This window comes from Rhinolophus ferrumequinum, chromosome 7 (genome assembly GCF_004115265.2).
Source record: "Rhinolophus ferrumequinum isolate MPI-CBG mRhiFer1 chromosome 7, mRhiFer1_v1.p, whole genome shotgun sequence".
In the NCBI taxonomy this organism is placed as follows: domain Eukaryota; kingdom Metazoa; phylum Chordata; class Mammalia; order Chiroptera; family Rhinolophidae; genus Rhinolophus; species Rhinolophus ferrumequinum.
In genome coordinates, this window is record NC_046290.1 from 63,480,416 (window position 1) to 63,497,934 (window position 17,519).

The following is a 17,519-nucleotide window of genomic DNA, read 5'->3' on the forward strand; positions in this document are numbered from 1 at the left end:
GTCTGACAATTAAGTTCGCGAATTTATTGCAATGATGTTGCCAACCTTTTTTTATATCAAAGGGATTCTTCATTATGAATTTGTACCAACTGGACAGACAGTTAACCAAGTTTATTATTTGGAAGTGCTGAAAATGTTGCGTGAAAAAGTTAGACGACCTGAACTTTACGCCAACAATTCATGGCTCTTGCATCACGACAATGCGCCAGCTCACACAGCACTGTCTGTGAGGGAGTTTTTAGCCAGAAAACAGATAACTATTGGAACACCCTCCCTACTCACCTGATCTGGCCCCCAATGACTTCTTTCTTTACCTGAAGGTAAAGGAAATATTGGAAGGAAGACATTTTGATGACATTCAGGACATCAAGGGTAATACGACAACAGCTCTGATGGCCATTCCAGACAAAAAGTTCCAAAATTGCTTTGAAGGGTGGACTAGGCAATAACGTTGGTGCACAGCTTCGCAAGGGGAGTACTTCGAAGGTGACCATAGTGATATTCAGCAATGAGGTGTGTAGCACTTTTTCTAGGATGAGTTTGCTAACTTAATTGTCAGACCTCGTATATCTATAAAAAGAGAAACTGAAAGACATTCTCTAAGGAGTGCAGGCCGTGTTCATTTTGCATAGTTCAGGATCACAAAAATAACCATACAAGCAGACTACAAAGAGATCTTTTTTTTTACTATTATTAGTTTCAGGTGTACAAAACAATGTAATAGACATTTACACTCTTCACAAAGTGATAACAAAAAGATCTTAATAATCAATTGGGGAAAATGACCATTTTTCTAGGACTCTTAAAAACATTTGTGAAAACATTTAAAACTCTTATTTTGGGTTACAAATGTATAGGGAAATGAAAAAAATAGTAAAACTAATATTTAATGCACTGTAACTGAAAATACTAGAAACACTGAAACTTAAAGTGTTTTGGTTTTTGTAAAAAGACATATGAAGAGTAGTTTGAACAGCGTTTGCCTTCTCATTATGTAAGTTAGATACAGAGCAAGCATCTTTTCTATGTCTCGGCAAATTGTCACATTCCTTTCTAAATTTGGATCACCTTCCAAAATTTTACCCTTGCACTTTCAATGTTGTGATATATTTCTGAGAGTTCCTTTAATGTGAAGATTTTTGCCACTGTCACTTCCTCTAGGTCATGTTTATCCTTTCTTTGCAGTGACCTTTCTCATTTATATAAATAAATGTATCTTCAGTAAGTTTCTCTGGCTGCACATCTAGTGTTTCAAATGGCTGCCAGTAGTGACAACATTTCCAGGTCAGCTATTTCTTCTGTAACTGCAGTTAACATATGATTCAAATTTTATTTCCAGTGTTACCACTTTTTACTTCTTTATTGTACATTCACCTTTGTTGACCAATTCCCTTTTTTGATTATCTATTTTTATACAATGTCACATGAATTTATCACTGGGGACAGGAAGCAGCACAACTTTACTGTCTATGTATATATTGAATAAAAGACATGCAGTGACCAGAGACAGACTTTGAAAGAAATGACCGGATTAGTCACTGATTGCAATACACATCTGTAATTTATATAGTGATTTATAGATTAAAGAGCTAGCAGCATAGGAATGTGAAAGTTTGTATTTTATGCAATAACTCACAGTTAATATACCTTGGTAACTAAAATTGAACCCTGTTGTTAAGGGACTGGTGTTATTTAACTGAACTGTGGTAACTGAAATCTGTATATATCTGAATCATGCAAAGGCAGGGCTGCCTGTGTTTTTAAATGTTATCACCTTAAATCAAATTTAAGTTACCTTAAAAACTCGGATCAGAAACACTATTTTAAAGGAAATAATGTCAGAGTTCTAAATACATCATGTCTTCTTAAAAAGTTCTAACTGGTTCCATCTAGAAAAATTTGTCTGGAATCAGTACTAGCCTAATGAAATGAGTTAAATAACTTTTGAGTAAATAGTAAGTAGATACTTGAATTTTTTAAAGTTATGTGACTAAACGATATATATGACTTAAGTCTAGTCTTAATTGTTTGCACCAAAACTGTAAGCATTTATATATATTAAAAAGTTGTATTTGTTTTTAACAAACATTTGGCTCTCTCACTAGATATTGCCATTTTTACTAGTGAACTATGGGAAAAAGGAGTCTAGAGTCTCTGGTTGTTTCTGAAATTTGAATTGATCATACAACTATATTAAAGTGCTTGGACACTTTTTCTATACTGTGTTTTTTTCATTGACCCATATAATTTTTAAAATAACTTTTACAACTGTCTCACTATATATAAGATATTGATATATATAATACCTTTTGCATTACTGTATTAACAATTTTTCCTAATTTATGTATTTGATTTACTATTTTCTTTACATAATTCATAACCATTCTTTTCTACTATCCTAAGTAATTAAAGTATGTATATCTAGGTCACCACACATAATTGTTGGAGGAGAGGAACATGACTACTTTGTTTTTCTTCCCTTTTTAGGTGTCTTATGATGCCATCAAAATCCCAAAGTGGTCGCCTCTGTCAGAAATGCACCCTATAGATTATTACTCTTCTTACACAAAAAACTGCACTGGGAAGTTTACAGAAAAGGAAATTAAGACTATTAGAGCATTTTATTATGCTATGTGTGCTGAGACAGATGCCATGCTTGGTAGGTAGTATAATTAATAAGCAATTACATGAAGAAAAAGTATAATAGTTTTCAAAACAAACTGTTATGCTGGTTGGTAACTCGTACGAACATCCTCAGATCATTTCATATAAAAGTTGCTAAGATACTTCAGGTTTAAGGTTCTGACTCTTGATACATATAAAAATTGGATAATTTACATTAATAGTAGATAGAGCCTTTTCTATCTTAATTATTAATAAGTATTTAGATTTGTTCACACATACAGGGTCATAGAAGGCTGTATTATCTGCTTAAACCAAAACCTTTTTCCAGCTTTAATCAGTAATGAGTTCAGGCATACCTCTTCTAATTGCACTTCACAGATGGGTTGTTTTTTCACAAATTGAAGGCAAGACCCTCCACCAGCAAAAGATTACAACTCACTTTATTATGATACACACTTTATTGTGGTGGTCTGGAACCGAACCAGCAATATCTCTAAGGTATGTCTGTACTCAGCCCAACAGGGATACACATGTGACAGGTAATGGTAAGGCAGCTTAGGTTCTAGGAGATTAGACAGTGTAGTTATAGAATCTTGTGACTTCTCCTAGACTTGTAATAACTGCAAAACAAATCCATTTTCCCCAGATGCTTAGAGTAAGGCTTAACTAAAGGGAAACTCAGTTTCCCCAGGTATATTCTGGTCCAGAATCATACTGAATTTCCTTCTCGAATTCAGCTCAAAACCAAACCTGTCTCCATAAGATGATAGTAAACAAAATGTTTTGCCTACTCACTTGTAGAGTTATGGCAATTTCCTCTTCAGATGTAGAGAAACCCCTGGTTTAAAAAAATTACCATTTTAGTAACAGTTCTTTTCATAAAACCATGTGATTTATTTTGCGGCACGTTGGAATGGAGCATAATTGCATTCGCAAGGTATAGGCAGCACCTCTTCTGTACAAAGTAAACCTCAGGAGTGAAGAAGTGAATGGTTGTTTCTTAAAAAGCAATAGAAAGGTAGAAAACAGAAAGGAAAACAGCCGTATGGATAAATTACTTATAATGTAGCAAGTATAATATGTATTAAAACAGTCGTAAGGACTTTCCAACTACTCAATCTTAAATGCAAATAAGATTTTATGTAACTTTCTGTAATCCCAAATCCACACAAATGTTGAATTGTATTTATTATGTATTTTCTGATGTTAGTGATGAATTTGCACCTTGGGCGTCTCTTTTGAAAGTTTGCAGCTAACCATCCATCCCTACCGACTAACGTGAAATAGCATATAATGTTGTAGCAGGGAGCATGGGAATTCTACTCTTGAAATCTCTTCAGGAAAAAAAAATGCAGCAGCTCACTTCAAGTTACAAATTTATGAAATATATTGAATCCTTGTGGTTAAATCTACAACTGGTCTGGTCACCAAATAGTATTTATTACCGTTCACTGTGTTTGTTCAACAAACATGTCATACCTCCTACGTGTCAGGTAATACTCGTATGTTAGGTACTGGTGGTATTAAGTTGAATATTATCACAAAATCATATATTAATTAAAAACACTGTAGGATTTACCTCACCTCAGGGCCTTGACGTTCACTCTTCCCTCTGCCAGGGATGCCCTTCTCTTTGCGTTTTACATGGCTGGCTGTTGTCAGTCATCTCTCAGCTCAGATATCACTCCTGTGGGAGATCTTCCCAAGCACTCTAAGTTAGTGTACCAGCCCAGTCATCCTGCGTACTCTGTATCTTGTTTGTTTACATCATAATCTTTTATTATTTTGTCTATTTACTTGTTTTCTATTCATCTCCTTTGAAGAATACGAGCTTCATGAGGGTGGGGACCTTTAGTCTTATTCAGCCTTCCATCCTAGCTGTCTACCGTGTTTCTCTGAAAATAAGACCTAGCCGGACCATCAGCTCTAATGAATCTTTTGGAGCAAAAATTAACATAAGGGGTGGGCCTGGTGGCTCTGGTGGTTGGAGCTCCATGCTCCTAACTCCGAAGGCTGCCGGTTCTATTCCCACATGGGCCAGTGGGCTCTCAACCACAAGGTTGCCAGTTCAATTCCTGGAGTCCCGCAAGGGATGGTGGGCAGCACCCCTTGCAACTAAGATTGAACACAGCACCTTGAGCTGAGCTGCCTCCCGGATGGCTCAGTTGTTGGTTGGAGCTCATCCTCTCAACCACAAGGTTGCCAGTTCAATCCCTTGAGTCCCGCAAGGGATGGTGGGCTCCGCCTCCTGCAACTAAGATTGAACACGGCACCTTGAGCTGAGCTGCCACTGAGCTCCCGGATGGCTCAGTTGGTTGGAGTGCATCCTCTCAACCACAAGGTTGCCGGTCCGACTCCTGCAAGGGATGGTGGGCTGCGCCCCCTAACTAGCAACAGCAACTGGACCTGGAGCTGGGCTGCACTCTCCACAACTAAGACTGAAAGCACAACTTAACTTGGAAAAAAGTCCTGGAAATACACACTGTTCCCCAATGAAGTCCTGTTCCCGTTCCCCAATAAAATCTTTAAAAAAAAGAGCTTCCATCTCTTAAAAAAAAAAATTAATATAAGGCCCGGCATTATATTATATTGCATTATATTATATTATATACCCAGTCTTATAGTAATATAAGACCAGGTATTACATTATATTATATTATATTATACCTGATATTATATTATAGTAAAATAAGACCAGGTCTTATATTAATTTTTGCTCCAAAAGACGCATTAGAGCTGATTGTCTGGCTAGGTCTTATTTTCGGGGAAACACGGTAGCTTTGCATCCATAGTGCCTGCCACACGGTAAGAACTTAGTAAACATTTATTGAATAAGTGCAAACACCAGCAATTATAATACGCTGTTGTAACTACAGCAGCTACAAGTTGTAGGAGTCTTGGAGGACAAGGTGATGCACTCTCCCTGGAGGAGCTGGAAATGCTTCACCAGGGAGGAAATGCTGGAACTGGGTCACAGGAAGAATGGATGTTTGCCAAATAGATGGTGAGAGAAAGGGCATTTGACACAGAAGGCGCAGTAGGTACAGAGGCAAGAAAGTCTAAACTAATTATTACTAGTTCCAGGAATACTACGTTGTTTAGGATTGTGAACGTTAAAGGTCTAGGGGGACGCCGAGGGTGCTGAGCCTTTGTGCGTCATGCTTAAGAAGTAAACAATGGAAGCTGTGAAAAACAGTTAAGCTGGGCTGTGACATGATCAGATATTTTAGAAAGAGATCCACCAGACTGGTGCAAGGGATATGGTGGAAGGGAAAGAGGCGTGGAGGCAAGAAGACCAATTAGGAAGCGATTACAATTGTCCAGTCGAAAGATCCGGATGGTCTGAACTCTGTAAATAACTCCACAGAGCAGTGCGTCTCAGTTCTGACTGGACCTCTGAATCACCTGTGTTGTTTTTGTTTTTGTCTGTAATAACACAGACCCCTGTATCCCAGATTCAGGAACTGCCAAAATAGGGATGACTCCTCTGTCTGGACTCTACCTTACTGTGATTCTCATAATGACAATGAGAAGGAAGTTTCAGGACACTAAGAAACAGGGACTGATCAGAGCAATTTTACTGTCCAGGCATTTCCTGACTAAGAATATGCTAAATCACATTCATATACTGTCTGTACTGCTGCCAGCCCTTCCTCAAAGGTGGGAAGCTCCATAACCCTCAGCAACTTCGTGGGCCTGGTCTGGCCAATGGGGACTTGGGAGCAAGAGTAGAAGAGGAAGGAGAAGTTCTGACCCCTTTATTACCTCCCATTAGGCAGAAATTGTGGGTCAGTGTGATATCAATCCTTACCATCCTCTGAGACACATACAGTGCTGACATCCAGACTTGTCTTTCTTTTTTCATTCGAGTCACTGAATGGAAAATTTCCCCCTATTTTCCTATAGAAACATAGAAAGGAAGCCAGCGTGATCTCCAGATAAAGAAACTATCCTATAGGTGTTATATTTTCTCCTACCTCTCTCTAGTCTGTTAACAGAGGAACAAGCACGTGAAACTTGGTATAACTTAGTATTTAAGAACAATAGATAATTTGATGTTAAGAAGCATCCGGACAAATTCTTATAGGGTAGAGTTGTTATAAACTTATTGATAGAATAAACACGAACTAAAAGGTAATGAATATTTATCATGATTTATATTGTAGGTGAAATTATTTTGGCTCTTCGCCAGTTAGACCTTCTTCAGAAAACTATTGTCATATACACCTCAGACCACGGAGAGCTGGCCATGGAACATCGTCAGTTTTATAAAATGAGTATGTACGAAGCTAGTGCCCATGTTCCACTCTTGATAATGGGGCCAGGAATTAAGGCCAACCTACAAGTATCAAATGTGGTTTCTCTTGTGGATATTTACCCTACTATGCTTGGTAAGTAATGCAATTCTGTAAATATTTATTTGTAATAATGCTGGAGAATAAATAAGCAAAGCAGTCAGAGGCTCTGCTGACTGTTTAAACCTTGAGCAGCTCATTTAATTGTGAGTCAAATCCATATCTGAAACATGAACACAATATTCCTCAGCTTCCTTTGGCCTTCACTCACTGCAGTTATTTTTCCTTCAAAAGATTCACAATCAGGATATGACTATAGAGTAAGCCATGTAAAATTTTCAGGTTATAGCTTTACAGATATGATTTGTATATCATTTGATTCTCTACCTCCACCTCCCTGAAATGAAATACTTCCGAGTATTTCATCCATTTTGAAACTACTAACTTTGTACAGTGTTAGAAAAGTCCCTTAATCTGATGCTATCAATATATTTTTCCTGAGAATCTTTAGATTGTTCAGTACTATCTGTTTTACTAGCTTCTTAATGTCTATAAGCATAACCATAGGTCTGCAAGAACATTTGCATAGTGGTAGTTAGCAGTGTTGACTCAAATACCGCCGTCATCAGATTCAGAGGGGATAATATAGAACTGCTAGTTTCTATCTATTTGGCAGAGTACTTTAAATTCAATGACATTTAAATATGTAATTCCACGTTCTAAGGCGCCTTCAATTGCAGAAAGTACCGTCAATTTATAAATAGGTTTGGTGAGTGAAAGAAACAGAAACACAACATAATATATATATAGTATATATATTAAAAAGTGAAAGAAGTGTGTCTGAAAATCAAGAAATAAGAGAGTCTTTTTTCTCCCTCCTTCCGCTACTAAGTATTTCCCTCCATTTAACTATTCCAGGGTCTTAAATTTCTTTACAGTTAATTGATATCAGTGCCCTTTCCTTTTCTCTTTAATTTCACATCCCTAATTATATATTTTTGAATGCACTTCTTTGTTGTTCCTTTGCCTGATTGTATATTTTTAATCTCTTCAATGTCTTAGTCATCATTTGCTATTTCTCCCGCATCCAAGCTATTTTCGTGCTGAGCCATATCTCTGCCACTTTCTGACTCCATCCCGTTTTTAGCCAATCCCTATTACTTTTCCTCATTTCTGTTTTCATAAGAAATGTACATGTAATTTATGTATGTGTGTAAGTACCTCTTATCCTCTTTATAATTTTATGAATATATGCTTTATGTATATTGGCATTTCTTTACAGCTTCTCTTCTAGAGTTTCCCTCCTCTAGAACTCCTCCCAACCTTCCCCATTTGCAACGAAAAACTCCTGAGGATCCTCATATTTGCTTAACTTTTAGCCTTGTTCTATTTTTCTTGAGGTACAATGACCAGAACTGCAAAAGATGATAAAAGGTTGGGTGATTATTTCTCAGTTTTTCCCTCAATGTATTTCATAGTGATATCTGGCATTCTGTTTGTTGTTTTTTGACTCTGGCAGCTCAATAATCCGATACATTTAGGGAGCTGTCTACACTACCTCTTTGTCTGGTCCACTCATCCTATCACCTTATATGGTAGTCGATTAACATGCATTGTTTAAATCATTATTCTTTAAATACTGTTTTATATTTGCCCACAATGCAAAATTTCCTACTTTATAATCTTGAGATAAAAATAGTATGTACTCTATTTTATTAAATATACATGCATATCCAATTCTAAAATTACAATTTTAGAAAATAACCTATAAGAAAGATTTATCTCCATGGATATTTATTATAAAATTATATTTTAAAAATAGAAGCTATATGAATATCTAGTAGTAATAGATTGGGTAAAAACTAGTCAATTTTATTTTAAAAGGTGAAATGATATGTGAAATGGCCCCCGTTTTATTAGTGAAAAGAAGATGTAGTCTGGGTAGTTTCAAAATAGTCATGGGGATGTAAAATACAGTATGGGGAATACAGTGAATAATATGTAAATCTATGTGTAGTGTGTCAGGTCGATACTGAACTTATCGTGGGGATCACTTCATAAATTATATAAATGTTTAACCACTATGCTGTACACCTGAAACTCATATAAAATAATGTTTAATGTCGACTATAATTGAAAAAAATAGTCACTGGGATATAAAGTAAAGCATAAGGAATATATCAATAATATTGTAATAACTATGTACAGTGTCAGATGTGTAATACTTACTGGGGTGATCGCTTGTGAGATAATATAAGTGTCTATTCACTATGTTGTTTTATACACCTGAAACTAAACAATACTGTATGTTAACAGTAATTGAAAAGTAAAGTTTTAAAAAGGAAACAAAAACTATGTGAACAGGGGTTTTGTTTTATTTTGTTTTGTCTGTTGCTTATTGAGATAGTGACTTTTGTCCACATAGCACTATTGGGCAGTAAAAGGATATTGTTAACAATTATACTGGGATTTAACAGGCGTAAACTAAGTCTGTTGTCTTACTGAACAGCCTTACCAGCCAACAAGGCAAAGAGAATTCTCATGGTCTATGTTTAATGTGATATCCGATTCAGCCTTTTAAAATGAAACTGCTCACTTCTGGAAGTGTATTTAAATCTCCTTTAGTATGCTGTGGGATAGCATGTTCTGTTTTACCTCTGCTAATAAGTAACTCACACAGAGTTTGATAAAGTATCTACAAAGGACTTCATATTTTGCAATTCTTCTAACCAATTAGGAGCTTAAAATAGATATAAAACAATAAAACAATCTATTTTTGTAATTCTAAGGTCCTTTCTTTATTAGCTTAGCCATAGCTATATTATTTTGTATGAATCAAATTTACACACAGAGAGTATGGGATTAAATTTCTCAGGTCAAAGCCTCAAGCCAGAATTCCTCTTTCATCCATTCTATGGGCTTTAGAACTATCATATAAAAAAATGGTGATTCGCAAACCTTAAATAGAAAGATTTTGAATAGGAAAACCAATTGGGATTTCTGTTTTAACAAACCTGTCTTACTATAAAAAGCGTGTTGAAATTTAAGATGCTACAATGCTTTATAAAAATCTGAATTTACAATAGTTTTTTAAAGGTATTTTAAAAGAGTGTTTATTTTCTATAAATTGATATTTAATGATAAAGTAGGAAGAGTATACTTAGTCTATTTATTTTGTAGGTCCTTATAGTATACTATCACATTATCATTTTCTAATACCAGCAGAAAAGTGCCATTTTTATTAAAAGGAATTTTTTTATATCATTAAAGTTGACATCATTATTTCAGAGATTATTCTTTTATAATTACTCCCTAAAATATTTTATTCTCCAATAACCTAGTATCAGGATCCTTTAGCTCAGTTACAATAAAGGTAGTCTCATTTTAAAATTAAAATTGTTTTGATTTTCTTTTGTAAACTCCTTATGTTCATGTAATTTATTTTCTTTTAATAGTTGATTGTTTTGTAAAATACCTGCCTTCCTTTTCCATAAAAGATGAATCCAGATTTTTTGAATTGTGAAAATTTAATTATATAAAAATACAGTTGTGTTTAAAAAATGTTTAGTGCTAGTGATTTAAACTGCAAAGCTTCATTGTTACAGGATCTTAGTGGAGGATTGGGTGGGGCATTCTACAGAGACTATTTGTTTGTAGTTTATTTTTTTACTTTTCAATTACAGTTGACATACAATATTATTTAGTTTCAGGTGTATAACATAGCGTATTAGACATTTATGTAACTTACAAAGTGATCACCCCATTAGTCTAGTACCCACCTGACACCATACATAGTTATCACAATATTATTGACTCTGTTCCCAATGCTGTACTTTACATCGCTGTGACTGGGGGCTATCTTTCTATTTGTAACTGACAATTTGTACATCTTAATCCTTTCCCTTTTTACCCATCTCCCCAACCCTATTCCCATCTGGCAACTATCAGTTTGTTCTCTGTATCTATGAGTTTGTTTCTGTTTTGTTTGTTCATTTATTTTGTTTTTCACATTCACATGTAAGTGAAATCATACGGTATCTGTCTCGCTGTCTGACCTATTTCACTTAGCATAATACCCTCTAGGTCCATCCATATTGTCACAAATGGCAAAGGGAGCCCTCATGCACTGTTGGTGGAATTACAAATTGGTATGGACTATTTTGTTTTTATTGGTTGAAAAATATTGTGGAGTTGAATAACTACAGTAAAGTAAGACCTGTGGTATAGTATTGAAGAGTCCAGAGATCCTGGACTGCGTAAATTCAAATCCCTCCTTCAGAATTTACCAAATGTATGGCCGTGGGAAATTTACTTAATATCTTTGGTCTTCGATTTTTCTTATCAATAAAATGGAAATAATAGTGACAATTCTATGGTTTAGAACAATGACTGGAACATGCATGGTAAGCAATGAAATGTTAGATGTTATCATTAATATTTTTTATTCCTCTTAGGTATGCCCTTAAAATGTATGTAGTTTGCATCACTGCCATACCGGTCTAATCCTTTATCTACCAATATGGTCAGGAGGAAATATAATCTTTTCTCTCTGCAGGAGACCATCACATAGATCAGGAGTGCATTTTTACCCATTACTGCTTTAAATTTAAGTCCCTTTATTAAGAATCTTGCAGTTCCTTTTAATCTTTGCTTATACTGCCAAGAAAGATGAAATTTACTTAAAATGGAATTAGAACGACAGATTTGCCAGAAGAAAAAATACAGAAAATTGTTTTAAACAAAGATCAATGAGCTTTTTGAAAAGCAGTTTAAGCTAAAGTGCTTTTAAGGAAATTATTGATAAATATCTGAGAAATGAATACGCAGTTTCCTGAGGCACAGAAAAATTAATAAATATGTAAGGTATTTATTAAATACTATGGATGTTTGATATGAGTTTTAGTCTTTGACATCAATTTACAAAGATATATTATCCTACTGATAATATACTGGAAACAAGTCATCATTATCTCTTGCCTGGACTCCTACAATAGCTTCCGAACTCCTACCTTCAACCTGTACCCACTTTTAATCAATTCACCATGCAGTACTTAGCATCAGACCATGTCACACTTCTTTCTGCTCAAAAAAAAACCTCGACCGGTTTCCCATTTCCCTTCGATCCAGGATTTCTAATTGGGCCTGGGCGTCCAACAGGATCTCTTCCCCTCCCCAGTTCAGCTTTTACAATTTACCCCTCACTTTCTCTGCTCCAGCCATACAGGACACCTCAGTGTTTTGGGAACGAACCAAGCAAGTTTCTGCCTCAGGGTCTTTCTACTTGCTATTCCCTGGGCTAATGCCCTTCCCCCAGAGATCTGTCGATAGGGCTCACTTTAACCCTTTTTCAGGTCTCTATTTAAATGTTACTTCATCAGAGAGGCCTTCCTCGACCACCCTACATAAAACAGCACGTAAACATACCTGCCATCATTCTCCATCTCCCTTATCTTGCTTTATTTTTCTTCAGTACACTCCTTATTACCATCTGACCTATTTGTTTGCCTGTCTCCCCATATTGGAACGCAAGTTCTAAGAGAGCTTTGTCCACTGTTTGTTTTTTTCCTGTTTGTTGAATAAATGAAAAAACTTAATACGTAAACTCTTATCCCACCTCACTACTTACTTCTCACATAAACATGGGAGAATCACGTAAATTTTCTTAGTCTATCAAGCTTCTTTAGGAAACTTAGGCTAAGAATAGATATGAAATAAGGTATTTCTAAGTGTTAGGGGTTATGAAAATGCTAGATGCAGGAACTTCCCACTCATGACTATATGCCAGTTGGTTCCTGCTTCCCAAGCATCTTCCGAGTCCTCGCCTCTCCCTTCCTGTGCCTGGCTAGTGGTGCCCCCTGATGGCTGACACACAGACCAGCCCGACCCAGCCTGTTTCCCGGCCACTTTCTTTCCTTACAGTAGACCTTGCAGTCAGAAGCCTACTGTCTTATGGTGCAATTCCTTTCATCTTGGGCAGGCCCTTTCTCTCATGCACGTCCTCTTTAATGTCTTTGCTCCTTCTCCTTTTGTTTTTAACCAGTTATCTCTGAAATAGTTCTCTCTTCTTTCCTTCTTTCTTTTCCTTGTCCTCTCAATCTCTGTCTCTCTCTCTCTCAAAAGTCCCTGATTATGCCTGGCTGGAAGAAGATCAGTACTTATAGTATGCCCATTCCAAAGAAATGGAAGATACGAAGTCTGTAATTAAGTTATATGTAAAACAGGTATCTTCAGAAGACTCACAGCAGTCTATATCCACTTCCTGATTCTGCTTTAATGAAACTGTTTTTCCTCAAATACCTACAGTCAAGTTAAGTTAATTTTCGTATTCAATTTTGTTTAATTTCTAGCATAGCAGATATATTACTTTCTATTTTTTACTGGAAATATTTAATTATAACTAAAAACATGGAACATTGCAATCAAAAAAGGGGTAGAGAGGGCAACTGCAGACTCATTTTGGAAATATGCCACCTACCCATTCATAATTAATGGCAGTTTTTCTATAGGAAAAAGATAGTTCCAAAAAATACCTTAAAAGCAATTATATTACATTATAATAAAAATACAACTTCTTTTGAAGTTAGGCATTGCTCATGCTGGTGTTTTATATGTCTGTATTGAATAAGGAAAAAATAAGTTTTTTTTCTCTAAATCAGTATAATCTAGGATTTCCCAACATATGCTCTGCAGAATACTAATCCCTCAAGATACTACTGAAGAGTAAAAAGTTCTGTCATCAAATAACTTTGGGACATATGGCATACTATATACTTGAAGGTTTATGTTACACATCAGCAATGGATTTACATCTACAATAAATTTACCATTTGATTTTAACCATTGTTTGCAAACATATGTGACTACTAAATCCCTTTTTCATGTAGGTCTTGTTAATATCCTGTGGAACAAATGCGAGAAACAGCTGTCATTAATCATTCAGAAATAAAGGACTAATATTTACTAATATTTGTTGAGGATTTTCTATGTGCCAGCCACTGGTCTCAGAACTTTGCATAAATTATCATATTAAACCTAAAATAAACCTATGAAATACAAGTATATTATTATTCTCTTTTATAGAGGAGAAAACTGAGGTTCAATGTGGGTAGTAATTACATGCTAGTGGAATAAGCATTTGGATCTAGGCGGTCTATTTACAAAATCCATACTCTAGTCTCTGTGACCTTTATGTCATTTATGAATGTTCAACTAATGAAAGAATGAGTTGTTATAAAAACTGTATTACTTTTGTTACATAGATATTGCTGGAATTCCTTTGCCACAGAACCTGAGTGGATATTCTCTGTTGCCACTGTCATCAGAAACGTTTAAGAACGAACACCAATTCAAACGCCTACGTCCACCCTGGATTCTGAGTGAATTCCATGGGTGCAATGTGAATGCTTCCACCTACATGCTTCGAACCGACCAGTGGAAGTATATAGCCTACTCTGACGGTGCTTCAGTTGCCTCAACTCTTTGGTAAATGTGTTAATACATTTTTTAATGTGTAGTATGATGTGTAATGAGCTGACCTGCATAGCGTTGCCTAAAAGATCCACTAACCATGGTTTTAAAAGTAAGTATCCATTGCTTCTCATGCTACAACAATCTACAAAAGATTGTCCATGTGAGCAAATCAGCATCTGAATTCGAGAGCAAATACCCTACGGCTTTTGATCTGGGTCTCCAGATTGAAACCACTGTTTTCTCTGATCAAGGTGTCTTCTAATATTCATGGTTATCTTTTCCAGTCAGTAGTCAGCACCCTCTCATTACCTTGGTTTCAGCTGTTCTAAAGGATTGATACCTCTATCTTAGGAAGCCTGACATTCTACATATATTATTTAATGTTCACTCCAACCCTACAAGAAGATACCATTATCCTCATTGTATAGAGAAGACTAGGAATCAAAGGGATTCACATACCTGTGCGAGCTAAGAAGGAGCAGCACTGGGATTTCAACCAATGTCTAACTCCAAAATCCATGCTCCTTTCACCGTACAATAATGCCTGCTAGCTTCGCTAGTCTATGAATTAATTTTAAAGCATTTAAAATTAATTTTAGAATTTTAATTCTAACCTTATTAGAATTAACGTTTTACTTATCCTTTGCCCCCTTTTGGCACATAAAATGATGTGCTAAAGCCATTATTAATATTCATTTCTCCCTCAGTTTCCTTCCCAATTACAAATGTCAAAATGATTAACTCAAAATAATTCTTTAGGGGCCAAACTGATTAAATCCCTTAACTCTAAGAGCAGCAGGTTCTTGGCTTCAAAAGGAAGTCCTTACAGTATCATCCCGATGAGTAATGGGCATTGCTTGCTCGTTCACTGCTCATGTTCTGCAAAAAGCAGATGTGACAGTCGAGGATCAGTGGGTGAGCCTTCCTTTCCTGTCCTCTCTGGGGTTTGAGTAACTGCCCTTCTCCAAAGAGGTGCCATCTAAAGTCACCCAACAAAGTCACAAATGTCTTCAGGGGTCTTCTGACTAATGCACTCAAATAGGCCCATAGAGGTTTTCCCCTCAACATGCGTTGTTCATGTACTAGCTTAAGTGAAATGTCGTAAGAGATGTGATGTGCTATTTTTCCAATTAGATTGGCATCCTGTATCCCTGCATCATCGGTAACAAGGGTGTTTATGTTATATGAAATATTTGTCATTTTTTCTCGATGGTAACGATTGAGTGAAGTTTTCATTTCCATGGCTATTTGCTCCAACAGACAGTACTGATGAATCTAACTTTCAAAAATCACAGCACAAAATGCTAATGTGTACAGAAAACTAGGAGTAAGTGAAGTTGCAAGAACATGACATGGCTATGTAAAGAATTCTTATAGCTATTGAACTGGGACAAACAAGCGTTACTTTTTTTTTCTCTGCATGTCAAAGTAAGCAAGGCATCAAAATTAGGAAGAATTGGGGCTAAGCCAGCTCACTAGTAATAAGGGTTTGACTGTTTCTGCCATCTAAGTAAGAATGGATAAGAAAAAAATGGGATAACAGGATGATGGTAGGAAGGAAGATAATTTAGACATACATTTAGAGGGGTGTTTAACTTTTGGTATATGATTTTACCATTTATACTATCCTTCATCTTACTGTACTAAGGGGAACTGAAAATAAAATGAATTCTAATACATTATCTGTCACAGAGTAATAATATTGTGATGTTTTTGTCATAGGTAACTATTTTAACAGGTACTTAATTTTTTTCTTTCAGATCTTTCCTCAGATCCAGATGAATTAACAAATATTGCGACAAAATTTCCAGAAATTACTTATTCTTTGGATCAAAAGCTTCGTTCCATTATAAATTACCCTAAAGTTTCTGCTTCTGTCCACCAATACAATAAAGAGCAGTTCATCAACTGGAAACAAAGTATAGGGCAAAACTATTCAAATGTTATAGCAAACCTTAGGTGGCATCAGGACTGGCTGAAAGAACCAATGAAATACGAAAGCGCGATTGATCAGTGGCTTAAAACCCATACTATCCAAACAAAATTTGAACAAAAATAAGAAAATAATGTTCCAGAGCTACAAAGAAATGTTAAAAGATCATGATTAATTATGTTTTAAATATTAGTTGTAATAATTACTAATTATTTTTACTTTAAAAAAATATATTCTATTTTTAAATAAAAAACAATCATTATAGAATTATATATTTTCAAAAGTGATTACTATCAACACCTCATTCTTACCAATGTCTAACAAGTTAATGGAAGTAGTAAAAGAATGGAAGCAAATAGTATAACGTTATATTCTTCTGAATAATATGGAATATAGAATCTTTTAACAATTACTGATTACTTATGAACCATAAAGCAGCTATTTGTATTTGATGGTGTCTGATGAGTTATTTGCATCTGATGGGACATGGACCATTTATGTGTATTTGATGGGAGTATTTAGGGCCATAAACCCTGGATATGGGTATTTTTAAATAGGTAATAGGTGGGGAAATGCGCCGACTGCTCTCCGCGGGGAGACATTGTCACTCCCCAGTCTCCAATGGAGGCCTGTGTGCTCAGGAGCCGCGGGCAGAGCGCCTCTTATGAAACCTAATTTGGGATGGAAGGGCTCCATCACTGCAGAAGGCTTTTTGAGTCCGCCAGCCACCCAGTTCCCCTTCCTGGAGGCCACTAATGTAACCACTTTCCTGTGTGTCCTTTTAGAGACAGAACATGCATCTCCAAACAGACTTTATATTCCTTTTTTCCCCCACCACAAATGGTAGCATACTATGTAAAATGTTCTGCATCTTGATATTGTTTCCACTTAACAATAGATATCTAGAAGTGAAATTGCTAGGGCAAGACTGTATCTAGCAAAATTATGCTAAATACAACCAAATTACCCTAAAGAAGTTAGAACAACTTAAACTCTCACCAGCAATGCATACCCTCACATCCTTTGCCAACCTGATAGATTAAAAATATATTATTTTTTTCTTTTTCTTTTTATGAATAAGGGAGATCATATTTTCATATACTTAATAATCATAGGAATTTCCTTTATTCTTTGCCTACTTTTCTGTTGGTTGTTGGTCTTTTTTATTACAGGCATGCTTTAGATATTAGCCCTTT

General features: G+C 35.8%; 1 protein-coding gene across 1 annotated transcript in view; it reads left to right on the plus strand.

Moving 5' to 3' along the window:
• The window catches only part of ARSK (arylsulfatase family member K), a 35,271-nt gene extending 17,752 nt beyond the window's left edge, over positions 1 to 17,519 (plus strand). Inside the window, 5 exon segments of the mRNA XM_033109789.1 lie at positions 2,488 to 2,659; positions 6,792 to 7,016; positions 14,180 to 14,384; positions 14,386 to 14,402; positions 16,151 to 17,519. Of these exon segments, the coding sequence (XP_032965680.1) occupies positions 2,488 to 2,659; positions 6,792 to 7,016; positions 14,180 to 14,384; positions 14,386 to 14,402; positions 16,151 to 16,449 (918 nt within the window). The 3' untranslated portion in view covers positions 16,450 to 17,519.